This window comes from Acinonyx jubatus, chromosome B1, assembly GCF_027475565.1.
Source record: "Acinonyx jubatus isolate Ajub_Pintada_27869175 chromosome B1, VMU_Ajub_asm_v1.0, whole genome shotgun sequence".
In the NCBI taxonomy this organism is placed as follows: Eukaryota; Metazoa; Chordata; class Mammalia; order Carnivora; family Felidae; genus Acinonyx; species Acinonyx jubatus.
In genome coordinates, this window is record NC_069382.1 from 195,041,527 (window position 1) to 195,055,405 (window position 13,879).

Consider the following 13,879-nt stretch of genomic DNA (forward strand, 5'->3'; position numbering starts at 1 on the left):
CCTGTCACCCCCTGAGGAAGCCCCCCTCACCCGCCTGGGCCTTCTGATCGGAGACAGTGCCAGGCGTGACCTCGCTCCCTCTCGGCTCGTTCTCTGCGGGGGGCGCTTCGCTAGAAGGGGTCTCCTGCCTGACCGTTTACTGCCAGCCCGGACCTCTGGTTCGCAAGCCCCCTAAGGCATCACTCACAGCCGCGCTGGCCCTCGGTAGCCAGCCGGTGGCTATATCTTCAGGAGAGAGAGGAACGGAAGGAAGACAGTGGGCAGAGACGGCGAGGACAGACGACTGGCCCTCTTTCCTGAGGTCCAATATTTAGATCTGCTGTGGAGTGTTTTTGCTTTTCATGCCAGTGGGAGGCGGGCTGTGTCCCCTTCCCTTGAATCTGGGGGACGCTGCCCACTGCTTGACCCAGAGCGTGTGGCAGGCAGGACTGATGGCACGTGATATCCATACAGGCCCCGAGAGACTGGCACCTCCAGTCTCGGCAGGTTGGCCGCTGGGCCCCGAGCCGCCACCTCAGAAGCCCCCCGACCCCGAGACCACCATGCTGGAGAGCCCGTGTGTAGACACTGCAGCCGAGGGTCCCAGCTGAGCCCTCTCAGCCACCCCCACACCAGCCGCCAGACCTTGGGCCCTCGATTCCAGCCCGCCCACCAGCCTCAGTCGATGCCACAAGGAAGACAAGACTTTCCCAGCCAAGCTCTGCCAGAATTTCTAACCCACGAGGTCGTAAGACCTAATGAAACAGCTGCTGGTTTTGACCTGCGCTGGGGGTCGTTTGTTACACGGCAGTAGGAAACCCAAACATCTGCTTGGATGTCCGCCTGAGGTTGCAGAGGCGCCTTACGAGTGGACGCGTCCGGTACTAAACCCGGGGTCTTCCTTCCACCCCGAGCCCCTCCCGAGCCTGCCGCCCCTTCGGAGTCCCCAGTCTCCATAAATAGTGTCACCGTGTCCCCGGGAACTCGGGTCAGAACCGGGGAGTTGTTCTTGACATCTCTCCCCCCCCCTTCACACATTACCACGTGGCTGATATTGGGGGACATTACGCTAAGCGGGACAAGCCAGTCGCAAAGAGACAAACACTCCGTGAACACTTGACTCACATGAACTGCACGGTGTGGTCGAACCCAGAGGTAGGACAGGGTTGCAGGGGGCCGGGGGGTGGCGGTGGGGAACAGGGGCTTGTTTCTCGGTTACAGAATTTCAGTTTCATGAGGCGAACAGGTTTCAGCGATGGGTAGTAGTGAGGAGTGCCCTTCGCACTCCTGGACCGTATGCTCTGGGATGGTTAGAACGCGGGCGCCGGGGTGGCTCAGTGGGTTGAGCGTCTGACTCTTCATTTCGGCTCAGGTCGCCATCTCGCGGCTTGTGGGTTTGAGCCCCACGTCGGGCTCTGCGCTTGACGGTGAGTGTAGAGCCTGCCTGGGATTCTCTCTCCCGCTCTCTCTGCCCCTCCCCACTCGCTCCCTCTAAATCAATCAATCAATCAACTCTTTAAAAAAATAAAATGTGGGGTGCCTGGGTGGCTCAGTCGGTTGAGCATCCGACTTCGGCTCAGGTCACGATCTCACGATTCGTGGGTTCGAGCCCCGCGGCGGGCTCTGTGCTGACAGCTCGGAGCCTGGAGCCTGCTTTGGATTCTGTGTCTCCCTCTCTCTCTGCCCCTCCCCGTCCATGCTCTGTCTCTCTCTGTCTCAAAGATAAATAAACATTAAAAAAAATTAAAAAATAAATAAAATTGAAAAAAAAAATAAAATGATTAAAATGGTAAATATTATGGTAAACGCTTGTGTTACGTGGTATTGCCTACAATTAAAGGTTCGACTGAGTCAAAAAAGAAAAAGCACGAATCGCATCCTGTCACTACCTTAAAACCCTTCGACGGTTTCCTGCTGCATTCAGGATTCCGTCCTGGCTGCGTCTGTGGCTGCTGAGACCCTGCGTGGTCCACCCTGGCGCCTCTCTCGTGTCCCTCCCTTTGCTCGTCATGCTCAGCCAGGCGGGTCTCGTTCCCGCCCCAGGAGCACGTCCCGCAAGCCCTACTTGGCCATGCATCCACACGCTCCCTGCGGCCTCCCCATGCCCGTCATTCTACCCAGACGGTCCCCTCCCCCTTCCCCCCTCTCCCTAAATCCCATCGTCCCGCCCGCCACCCTCATCTGTCCCCATGGCCGCTGCCGTCCCCACGTGGACGTGCACACCAGCACCTCCGGCTGCGGCCTCTGTTCCGGCACCTGGTCCTGGAGGATGACGAGTCTCACCCTCTGCCAGGGGCTTCACGGCCTCGTGGGATGGACCGCGGGTGCGCGTGTGGCCCGTGGGGCTGCTGAGGGACCCCCGGACATCACCCCGCGATGATTTCTGTCTTCCGGCTCACTCCCCGGTGAACAGAGGCAGGGCCTGGGGACACCGGGGGGGGGGGGGAGCACGGAGGTGAAGAGATGACACGGGTCCCCCTCCCAGGACAGAGCCCTGAGTCCGGCCGTCGGGTCCCAACAGACCATCAGTTACCATCAGAGTCTACCATGGCCACACGGTTCTTGGTCGAGCTGGTCCGAAACCACAAGCCAAGCGCCTCACCGGTGGTCAAGCAAAGAACCCGTGCGGAAAGCGGCTTTTCTGAACTTGCTGAGAAGAGAGAGATTCCTACCTCTGGGTGTGTACAAAAACAACACACGTTAGGGGGATTCTGGAACCAACTCTGACTTTGTAAGATCTAAGCTGAGGGCACCTGGGTGGCTCAGTCCATTAAGCATCCGACCTCGGCTCAGGTCATGATCTCATGGCTCATGGGTTTGACCCCCGCATCAGGCTCTGCACTGACAGTGTGGAGCCTGCTTCAGATTCTGTGTCTCCCTCTCTCTCTGCCTCTCTCTCTCTTTCCAAAAAGAAAATAAATAAATAAAAACATTAACAAAGAAAGATCTGAGTGGATACATGTCTCCCTGGAATACAAGCCTCACATAAAACACAGCCCTGCGATAGTCACTAATCTGTCTCTCTCTCTCCTGTTCGGTTCCTTCATTCCCTGCTGTGCCCAGCACATGCTCCAGAAATGTCTATTCCATGAAAGACGCGGGCCCACCTGGACCCAGGCTCACCTGGGACCCCTTCTGCCTTCAGAGCTCCTCGTAACCATCTGCCGGGCTGGAGGCGGACCGAGGTCCGGGTGGCCCAAAGCAAGAATCAGATTTGATGGGCAGACACGTGGCCATCTCGGCCTCAGAGGGACCCTCCCAGCGTTGTGGCCTTGGCGTGACATCAAAATTGGCGGTCCCTGGGCACTCCCCCGCTGAAACTAGGCGGAGGAAGCTCGAAAGCCAGGGAGCTGACGGGGAAACGGCATAGCCCTGGCGGCTGCAGAGAGCTGACCGTGACGACAGGCAGGCGCCGTGGGCGGGGCGTCCCCACCCTCCCGCCAGCCACGGTCATTTCGAGGCCCGTGTGGTGCCAGAGGCAGCTGGCCCCTCCCTTGGTCACCAAGCCCTGCCATCCTACTGTGAATCTCCAGAACGGATCCCAACAAGGCACGGGGCTCACTCTTCCTTTGTCCTCTCTCCATCCCCGCGGCCACTGCCCTGGCTGTGTACCCCCAGGCCACTGCCCTGCCCTGGTCCCCTGCCAGGGGGCCATCATTTCCCATCTGGGCTGCTTCAGGGCTTCCAGGTGTCCCTGCCCTTGGGCTCGCCTGTCTCCCTCCTTCCCGCACACCGCTGCTAAGGGGATCCATCCAAGACACAAACCGAGAGGGTCCCCTGTGGCCCTCAGCACGAGGACCAGACCCGGCCGGGCTGACGAAGCTCCGCTCAAGCCAGACCCACAGGCGAGACCCGCCTCTTGCTCTTTCCCCCCCGCCACGGCTCTCCCCGACCTGTGTGGAATTCGTGCTGAACTACTTTGCTGCTCCCCAAGTAGGCCGCGGCGGCTTCCGCCTCTGTGTCTTTGAACCGCGCGCCCTCTGCGCTCAATGCTTGCCTTGGCCACCTGGTAAACCTCCAACCGTTCCTCAGAACCCGGGCAGCCAAATGGAGTTACCATACGCCTTCCACGTTGCTACTTGCCATCAGAGGCTGCAGGCTGGAAACCATCCACTTCCCCGGCCTCCCTCGCGGCTAGGGGTGGCCGTGGGAAAGCCGCAGCCTGGCACTAGTCCTTCCTCGTGTCTCAAGCCCCGATGTGATGCTTGGTGCTGCTGTAGCCACTCTGTGACCGCGTGGCAGTCCGCACCACACAAAGTGTGGTCGAGTGGAAAGACGACCAGCACCTAGATCCTTGATCAAAAGGCTCAGCTGCCGGACCAACCCTGAATAGCCAACCTTCAGGATTCTCATCTTTAAGACTGAAGAGATTGCTGGCCAAGCTTTCTGTTCTTTGCAGCCAAAAGCTCTCCTAACTGAGTCTGGGCCTCACCTCAAGCATCCCCGACTCACTAAAGTCCCTCCCTGGATCCATGCTCCCGTTACACTTTGCACATACTCTGTGCCAACACTTGCCCTACTCGCCGTATGTTTTCCTTGTGTCCCTTCCCCCCTATACTGTGACCTCTCTGAGGAAGAGGTTATTGGGGAAGGTCATCCAAAAGAAGTGACCACCGGTTGGCCCCCCGAGCCCTCACAGGCTCCTCACCCGCCCCCTCCCTTGTCCTTGGAACGTGGGTTCTCCTTGCCCTTTTCGCTGCCAGAAGCTGCTCCAAGGACACAGCCCTGAAATAATGATGTGGCGTTGAGAACACCTGCACGGCATGTGCAACCGAACCCAGTTAAGCCTCTCTCTGCATATAGACTTCTGCCATCTAGCAGGCAGGTACAGGGACCCCACTCGTCTTGCTGCTGCCCAAGACAAGCCTCGTATGTAAGTTCCCGTCACCTACAAAAAATAAAAAAATAAAAAAACTAAAACCATCACCTACAAAGCTGGAGTGGCCTCCTTCCGCCTCTCCCTGCCCTCCGTGGGGCAGATCTGTTACAGATCTCACCCGGGAGGGCTGCTGACCAACAGAGATGGGGGTCTTGTCACCTGCAGTCGTTAGCCCCGACCCCAGCCCCTGGCACACGGCAGTGCTCAGTAAGTGGGTTTGTGGAGGAGACACCTTCATTCCAGCCTCATTTTTTCACCCCACACTTACATCATTTTGATAATAAGCTTCCCTCACTCCTTCTCTGGGGGGGGTGGGGAGAAAAGCAAGGAACATAGATCGCGTTTAAGGTGAGTAACTTAATGCACGTTACCGAAATATTGCAGAGGAACAGAAAGGCTGCGATGTTCCTCAAGATGCTTCTCTTGCTGTCGCCCTGCAAGAAACCGGGGCGGCAGGCGGGGCCCGGGGTCCCTTCCCGGCTCCCCTCGCCCCCCTCTCCGCCACAGCCTTCTCTCAGACACGTGTTTCCGTTGGCCGCGCGGAGCATCTCGCCGCCTGGGGAAGCCGCGTCCCCGGCCACAGCCCCGTTCCTGAGGCCGGAAGAGGAGAGGGGCATGGCATTGCCGCTGCAGACGGTGACCATTCGCAGGGTTCTGATGTCCTCAGACAGCGTCTCCGGCTCTCGGTGGATAGACTCAATGATGAAGAGGTTCTGGACGTATTTCTCAACAATCATCAGGACGGAGTAGGGCAGGTTGAACCAGGTGTGGGGGGGGCAGGCTTCGGCACAGAGCACGGCCAAGATGGAACCCCAGGAGATGAGCGAGGAGCTGGAGGCGGTGCCCACCAAGAGGTCGGCATCCAGTTTGCGGGCCGGGCTTCTGGACTCATCCAGCGATTTCTGGTCTATCCTGTAAATCCGGATGCCAAGCAGCCCGGCGGCCCCCATGAGTATCAGCAAGGCGATGGCATACAGGTAGAACATGATGAGCGCCGACTCGCTCTTGGATTTGGAGCGCCCGATCTGAATCAGATACACCACCACGACCCCGATCGTGGCGGCCAGCACGCTCAGGCCCAGGACCGAGCCCGCCACGACCCCGCGGAACTTGAACCGCACGCTCTGATGCTGGTGGCCGTCAACTTTGCGTCCGATGTTTTTCCACAGGACGTAGAGCATCATGGAAGCCAGGATCTGATACTCTATGTTGAAGGGATAGAGGTAGTAGATCCCGTGTGAGATGGCCGAGCAGAGCGTCGGGAGCGAGCAGTTACACGGAGGCGTGTGGTCGTCCAAGACTGGGGGCGAGAGAGAATGCACGGGAGGGAGGTTGGCATGTTGAGTGGGCAGGTGGAAGAGCATGAGTAAATAGCGTCACTGGGGAGTCACGCATGGGTGTTCCCGTTGAATTAAAGCTTTGTGTTGTGCCTTGTTATCACGTTTAATATCGTGGCTAAATTGACGGCCATGACTACCCCCCAATGAGCACTACCTCCATGAGTCACATTATACCCATCGATCCGTACCTACACCAGCCCTTTGAAATGGTATTATAGGGGCGCCTGGGTGGCGCAGTCGGTTAAGCGTCCGACTTCAGCCAGGTCACGATCTCGCGGTCCATGAGTTTGAGCCCCGCGTCGGGATCTGGGCTGATGGCTCAGAGCCTGGAGCCTGCTTCGGATTCTGTGTCTCCCTCTCTCTCTGCCCCTCCCCCGTTCATGCTCTGTCTCTCTCTGTCCCAAAAATAAATAAAAAACGTTGAAAAAAAAATTAAAAAAAAAAAAAAAAAGAAATGGTATTATACAAATTTACTGAACATGCACAGATGGCCACAAGATTTTGCATAAGAGAAGCTCACTGAGGAGGAGAGAGTATAATTCCATTTTTATAAATTATAGATGTATAGATGATAGGCAGACACATAGAAGAAATCTGGAAAGATAGAAGCTAAAATGTCAACAATGGTTATTTCTGGGTGGGAAAGTGGCAGGCAAATTTGTTTTTCCCTTTCTGTTTTTCTTTCTGGGTTTTTTTTTTTTTCCAGTAAAAGAAAGTTCTATTGTGTCTCTTTCCCCCAGCTTCATGGATTTGTGGAGATATCATTGGCATGTAACACTGTGTAAGTGTAAGGTGTCTACTGTATTACTTTCCTCCAAGTTTTGCTTCCTTGTATCCTCTAAACTTTCTATGTGCATATGATTTACATGTGTGATTTTTAAATTATTTTTTATTTTTATTGACTTTTTTTTGAGAGAGAGAAAGAGAGCACACAAGCAGGGGAGGGGCGGAGGGAGAGGGAGAGAGAGAGAATCCCAAGCAGGTTCCACGTCCAGGGCAGAGTCCCATACGGGGCTTGAATTTACAACACTGAGGTCATCATAACCTGAGCCCAAATCAAGAGTCAGATGCTTAATGGACTGAGCCACCCAGGTGCCCCTAAAATTTTTTTAAGTAACTTTATGAGGGAAAATGCCCCTTCTCATGAGCAAAGCACTTCCTCTTGAGAATACTGGATACTAGCACGTGTAGTGTGAGACGGGAACCATCAAACTCCAATGCTTGGCACACGAGTTGGCACCACTTTCCGGAAGGCACTTGGCAATGGTATAAAGAGCGATTTCATAACAAGGAGGGCATGTGCTATACATAAATAAGAAAATATGTAACAGAAGCCTTAAAGATGATGCAGCTGTAGTCTCGGACCTAGAATTCCAATCTGTGTTAAGGGACAAGTCAAAAATGTAATCAAAGCCAAAAAGTGTAATCAAAGCATTAGGTAAAACCGTGTGTGTGTGTGCGCGCGCGCGCGCACTGGAGAGAGAAAAAGAGAAACATTTCAGTGTCCAACAATTTAGAAACTGTTAAGCGAATTTTGATACATTCATACAATGGCATAGAAGGCTGCCATTAAAAATTGTAATGAAGTTGTGTTTTAATGGTACAGGAAAGTGATCATGTTACATAACAATGGAAACAAGTAAGAATAAATTGTATACACAGCATTTTTAAAATGCATGTCACAAGGGGGCACCTGGGTGGCTCAGTTGGTTAAGTGTGCAACTCTTAATATCGGCTTGGGTCATGATCTCATGGTCATGGGATCGAGCCCCACGTCGGGCTCCAAGCTGACAACACGGAGCCTGCTTGGGATTCTCTCTCTCTCTCCCTCTGCCCCTCCTCTGCTTGTGTGCATGCTCTCTCTCTCTCTCTCTCTCTCTCTCTCTCTCTCTTTCTCAAAATAAATAAATTAATTAAATGAAAAAAATAAATACATATCACAGCTGAGCACTCAGTTATGAAATCAATTTAGTGGGTAGCTGCCAATGTATTTTTTAAACAGAAAGGACTTGTCATGGAATAGAATGGAATGGAATGGTACCAGATGCAATAGAAATTTGAAAGTGTCTCTGATACAGCAACGTTATTATTTCGTGGCATATGCGTCCACACGTACAGATGTGCACTTGAGCTGCCGTGCAAGTTCTAGTTCTTATTGTAGGCTGTAGTCAAAAAAATAAAAAGATTGAATATATACACTATGGCCTTAACTACAGATCAAGAAATAGGACACGACAAAGAAATAACCTAATATTAACAGCACGTAACTGCATTTCTGGGTAGGTGCTACTGTAGGTTTTTTTTTTTCTTTACACTTTGTCACTGCCTTAATTCGTGACTTGTAGAGACCAGTTATAAAATCAAATGGAAAGCCTGTGGCAGCACAAATCACCTTCACTTTTGCAGAACCCTGCACTTTTCACCGCACAACCGGTTTCCCACCTCTCGTAACCCAAGGCGCTCCTGTGCAAAATCAGGGGAAGAAATCAAGGAGAAAGGTTCAGATCAACGGAATGTTAGAGCTGACAGAGTCTTTTCTTTGTAGATCAATCTAATTCCATCTTTCCACAGAGGTTCCTGGAGCCAGATCAGATCCGGGTTTCATCATTTACTTACTGTGTGGACTTGGGCTAGTTACTTAACTTCTCTGTGGTTTGATGTTTTCATCCGTATGATAAGGTCAACACTGACTACCCCACGGTGTTTTGAGAATTAAATGAGCCGCACGAAGGGACTAGAACAGCGTGCCAGGCCCTCAGCAAACACTTGGGAAGTTTGCTTTGTTTTCATTGCTATCACTGACACCAATGAGGAAACGAGAGTTGACGAGAGAGAAGGACTTTCCCAAGAGTCAGCTGCCGGTGGAGAGTGGGGGCTGGGGGTTGGAGAAACAAGCGTGTGCCCTGACTTCACCATCCCCACCCCACTGGTAAGGAGAGAGAGAATCCCAAGCAGGCTCCACACTGTCAGTGCAGAGCCCGATGTGGGGCTCGAACTCACACACCATGAAATCGTGACCTGAGCTGAGATCAAGAGTCACATGCTTAACCAACTGAGCCACCCAGGTGTCCCTGGTAAGAAAACTGTTTTAAAGTCGCCCTGGGCGAAGGGCCTGGGGTCATACAGTGAGTGTACCTGAGTAATACATTAAAGCTAAAAGGACTCCCTGAAGGAACCTGGTTCAGGTCCCCTCACTTTATGAATGAGGAAAGGGAGGCCCAGAGACGTTGAATGGTTACCAAAAGTCACACAGCCAGGACGTGATGAGAACATCCCCAAATCTAGGCTCTCCGTTTCCCAGCACATTTCCACCTTGCACATTCCTCTCAGCCCCACTGTTCTAATAGAGAAGCGACAGGTCATAAACGCGAAAGAACTTTGGAAGGAGGTGTGGCAGGCTCTCAAACGGGAGCAGGGTGGGGGTGGGGGCTGGGGATAAGGATGGGCCATAGGTGCAAGCCGGAGGGAGTTAAAAAAAAAAAAAAAACCACTTCAAATGAACTCAAACCAATTAACGACAACCTTGAGACCTCTCTGGGTATTTCAAAGCTATACTTTAGAAAGAACTGGTAATAGATGCTTAATTAAAAACACAATGACTGCCAATCTTCCTTAGCTGTAAACAAAGACATCCACTTCCATACCAAACTGTACCGTGAGAAATGGTACCCTAAATGATAACCCTTGGGTCCGGCAAGTCCCTGAGTCACTGAGGAAACCATTAATTACCCTCAGCACGTCCTACTTACGTAACCAGAATGAGGGGCTTAGGAGGTTTTGAAAGACTTTCAACAACGGATGATTGTCTGGCCAACGTTGAGGTGGAAGGACCCTGCTGTTCTTTGGAACCTGCCTCTTCGACTCTGAACATTTCTGGTCTCTGCAGCCTTCTAAGAGGTTCCAGCACGGGGACGGGACAACTCTTATCACTCACCTATTGTGACGTTCCCGAAGCCCAGCGTGAGGAGACGTTCTTTATGTTCATTAAGTTGGTGCTTTGACTCATTCAGGACACCATTGGTCCACAGAAGCAGGTTAGTGAACACTGAGTGGATCACCCCAAACCTGAAAAACACAAGGACTCAGTTACTGAGCCACCCTGGGAAGCTCCGAGCCCCATGGGGTGAGAGGGAGACATTGTGCACACACACTCCCACATGCACGCACACATACACGCGCGTGCCTCCTTCTTCGCCGAGAGTCTGGTTTTGCCAGGCGGTTCAGACCTTAGGTGGGTCCCTATCTGGGGAGAGGCAGTTCCGTGGGAACTTGCAAAACCAGCCTTGGCATTCTGCCTTAATCTTGAACCTGCCAATACTCAGCTCATTGTCGATGGGACAAGAAGAAACTGGGATCCAGTCATGGAAGCTTACTGAAAGCAAGCACCAACCCCACCACAGCCCGGACCCTTTCTCCCAGAAGGGGAAAGAACCATCACGGAAAGACGAAGGGCTACACTGGAAATGTGGAGGGTTGGGCACGCCCTCACTGTTGGCTGGCCAACCCAATGGTCCTCATCCACCCCCTCTGTCTGGCCACTTACCTCTAAAGAAACTGAATCAACAATAGCCAAATATGGAAAGAGCCCAAGTGTCCATCAACCGATGAATGGATAAAGATGTGATGTGTATATATGCATATACACATACATTGTGTATACACACACACACACACACATACACACACACACACACACACACCACGGAATACTACTCAGCAATGAAAAAGAATGAAATCTTTGCAACAAGGTGGATGGAACTAGAGGGTATGATGCTAAGGGAAATAAGTAAGTCAGAAAAAGGGATCGTATATTTTCACTCGTATGTGGAATTTGAGAAACTTCACAGAAGACCATAGGGGAAGGGAAAGAAAAATAAGTTACAAACAGAGAGGGAGGTAAACCATAAGAGATTTTTAAATGAAGAGAAAAAAAACGAAGGGTGGAAGGTGTCGGGGGGTGGGGGGCGGGGAAAATGGGTGATGGGCATTGAAGAGGGCACTTGTTGGGATGAACACTGGGTGTTGTATGTAAGTGATGAATCATGGGAATCTACTCCTGAAGACGACTACACTGTATACACTATTTGTTAGCTGACATGACAATAAATAATTAAAAAAAAAAAAAAAGAAACTGAAACAAGTCAGAGACTCGCTGTCTGGTCTCCCCTGCAGCCTGGCATGGCCACTCTGGCCAGTGGGATGTGAAGTCAAGTCTACTGGGCACTCCCAAAATCTTCTGATTTTGTGATGAAAAGGATGAGAATAAAAAAGCCTATGTACTGTCCTCCCCCCCCACTTTGTTTCCAGCTTTGAATACAGACATGAAGGCTGGAGTTGTGGCAGCTACGTTGTAACCATGAAGCAACCAGTATGGGATGAAATGGTAACCCACTAAGAAGGGCAGAGTGAAAGCATACACTTGTCCACCATCTGCCCAGAGGAAAACTGGTGTGACTGGGTCCTCAACCCTGACCTTTCCTCTCCTCTGAGTTTTAACCCCAGCTGCCCCCTCGGGGGCTCCCACAAGTGACCACAAGCCAAACTTTCCTCATTTGAACCCTGGCTTCCTGGAGCAGCTGCATAACATCCAGGCACAAGAGGAGAAGGGAACAGGTGTTTGCCCATCTGCTTGCCCCTGTGCTCGCCCAGCAGCTATAGATTGTGGCCAGCTCACCCCGGGGCCGAGCACAAATGCAGACAATGCTGTTTGCCTCAGGCCGACTGCCTTTTCTTCTACTTAGAATGCACACGGCTCCTTTTCTTCTCTTCTTTCCTGGTGCACAGGGCACCGTCCAATCCCAGGCCCGCTGGACCCGATGAGATAATGCCAATGCCACCTGCAGCTGCAGAGAGTCTCTGTGAGCTGGCAGCCTCTTGTTGGTCCGACCTGGAAACTGTCCTACAAAGTAAGGGCAGACACTTCCTCATGCCAGGCCGCCTTGTTCATACTCGGGTCTGATGGCCCCAGACCACAACAAACACAAGGCCTCCGGGGGCCACTTCTGACCTCAGTTTATGCTTTCAGCTCTGTTTGCACAGCTACTGTACCTCCAAACCCCACCCTTGGGAAGAGAAATGGATCCGAACAAGTTAAGGGGAATTCTTAGATCGGAGAAAAGTCCCAGGACATACAAAAAGCATGGGGCCGTGGAATCCTGGCTCAAAAGACCAGAAAACAAACAAACAAACAAACAAACAAACAAACAAAAATGACAGCAGGTCTGGGAGTGGTAAGTTCTGAAGCCTTCAGGGCCTGGCAGGAAACGTCAATGAATAAAGCAGGTCTGGGGTCCATTAGGGAGCGGTGGAGACTGTAGCAAACTGAGGCTACACCCCCCACTCAGCTCTGGCCCTCTGCTGCACGTGCGTTTGGGACGGCCAAATCTTCCAGTTTTGCTAGAGAAGTCGAAATCCAAAACCTAAAGGTGGGGAGTACCTCAAAAATGTTTAACACTTGTCTCTACACACAGAACAGGCCAAATCAAGCTCTGTGTGTTATCTCATTCAAGCCTCTCGCTGTCCAGGTTAGGAAAGGGGCCACGAGACAGGGAGAGACTTGCGTCCAAACACCCAGCAAGGAGGTGGGCACGGAGTTGTGTGTCCCATCCCTTGGAGTTCCCTCAGATGACAGACCCTGGTTGCCAAATGTCTGGGTGCCTGGCCTCAAGCCGTCCCGTCCAAAAACTGAGAGTGCAAGGCACGGATGTGAGCCACATGTAGAATTTCAGATTTTCCTGTAGCCACGTTTTTAAAAAGTGGTGAGAAAAAAAGAAAAAAGGAACAGGTGAAAATAGTTTGCATCATTTTCTCTTAAACCCAATCTAATTTGCTATGACGTCAACATAGAATCAACAGCAACAAAAATTATCCCTGAGATCTTTTGTACTCGGTTTGTCGCCCGAGGCTCCAAAACCTGATGTGTGTTAGACGCTTCCCGCACGTCTCAGTTGGAAGTGGCTGCAGCTCAAGTGCTCAGTAGCCCCGTGCGGCTGGTGGCTGCCTTACCGGGCAGTGCAGAGGCCCGAGCAGAGCCAAAGACCCTTTTCCGCCTGGAGGGGAATGGGCCTGAATGTCCCGAGGCTGTGCTTGCGTGAGTGACATTAGAAAGAGGAAGACTCCGCCCGCAAAGCCAGGAGGCCACCGCAGTCACCCGGATTTACGGCCAACAATCAGAGCCCCCCAGCCGTGCACAGGCAGGTGTCTTGACCTTGGACGCTTTGCTTCATTTCTTTGAGCCTCGGTTTCCTCATCTGCTGAGTGGGGGCTGGTGATCGTATGGCCCCTAAGTGGCAGGGCTAACGTGGGAAAAGTCCTCGTGAGGAACACGCCTCAAAGAAAGTGCTTTATGCGTGAGCATGCCCACCCCACTCAGCCAGGAGTCTCTGGGGGTAGACGAGATGTTCCATACACGTCTGTTGAAAACCTCTCACGCTTTACCCCCAACGATTCTACTTCTAGGGACTTACCCCAAGCAAATAATCAGAGATGTTCAAACACCAAAGATGTTTGACTGAGGACGTTCATCACAGTACGACTTATAACAGCAACAAAACTTTCAGAAGGATTGGGTGCTGTGGACTGGCTTGTGTCTCCTCAAAATTCTTCCGTTAAAGCCCTAACCCCGCAGCGTGACTGTATTTGGAAATGGGGCCTCTAAGGAGGTCATCAAGGTTCAGCGAGG

At 52.3% G+C, this 13,879-nt stretch overlaps 1 protein-coding gene across 1 annotated transcript in view; it reads right to left on the bottom strand.

Annotated features, from left to right (window-relative positions):
* Positions 1 to 13,879, bottom strand: part of OTOP1 (otopetrin 1) — a 35,601-nt gene that overhangs the window by 4,054 nt on the left and 17,668 nt on the right. Inside the window, exons 4-5 of the mRNA XM_027035709.2 lie at positions 10,133 to 10,263; positions 5,230 to 6,158 (exon numbers count right to left, since the gene is read on the bottom strand). Of these exons, the coding sequence (XP_026891510.2) occupies positions 5,230 to 6,158; positions 10,133 to 10,263 (1,060 nt within the window). The remainder of the gene's footprint in view (positions 1 to 5,229; positions 6,159 to 10,132; positions 10,264 to 13,879) is intronic.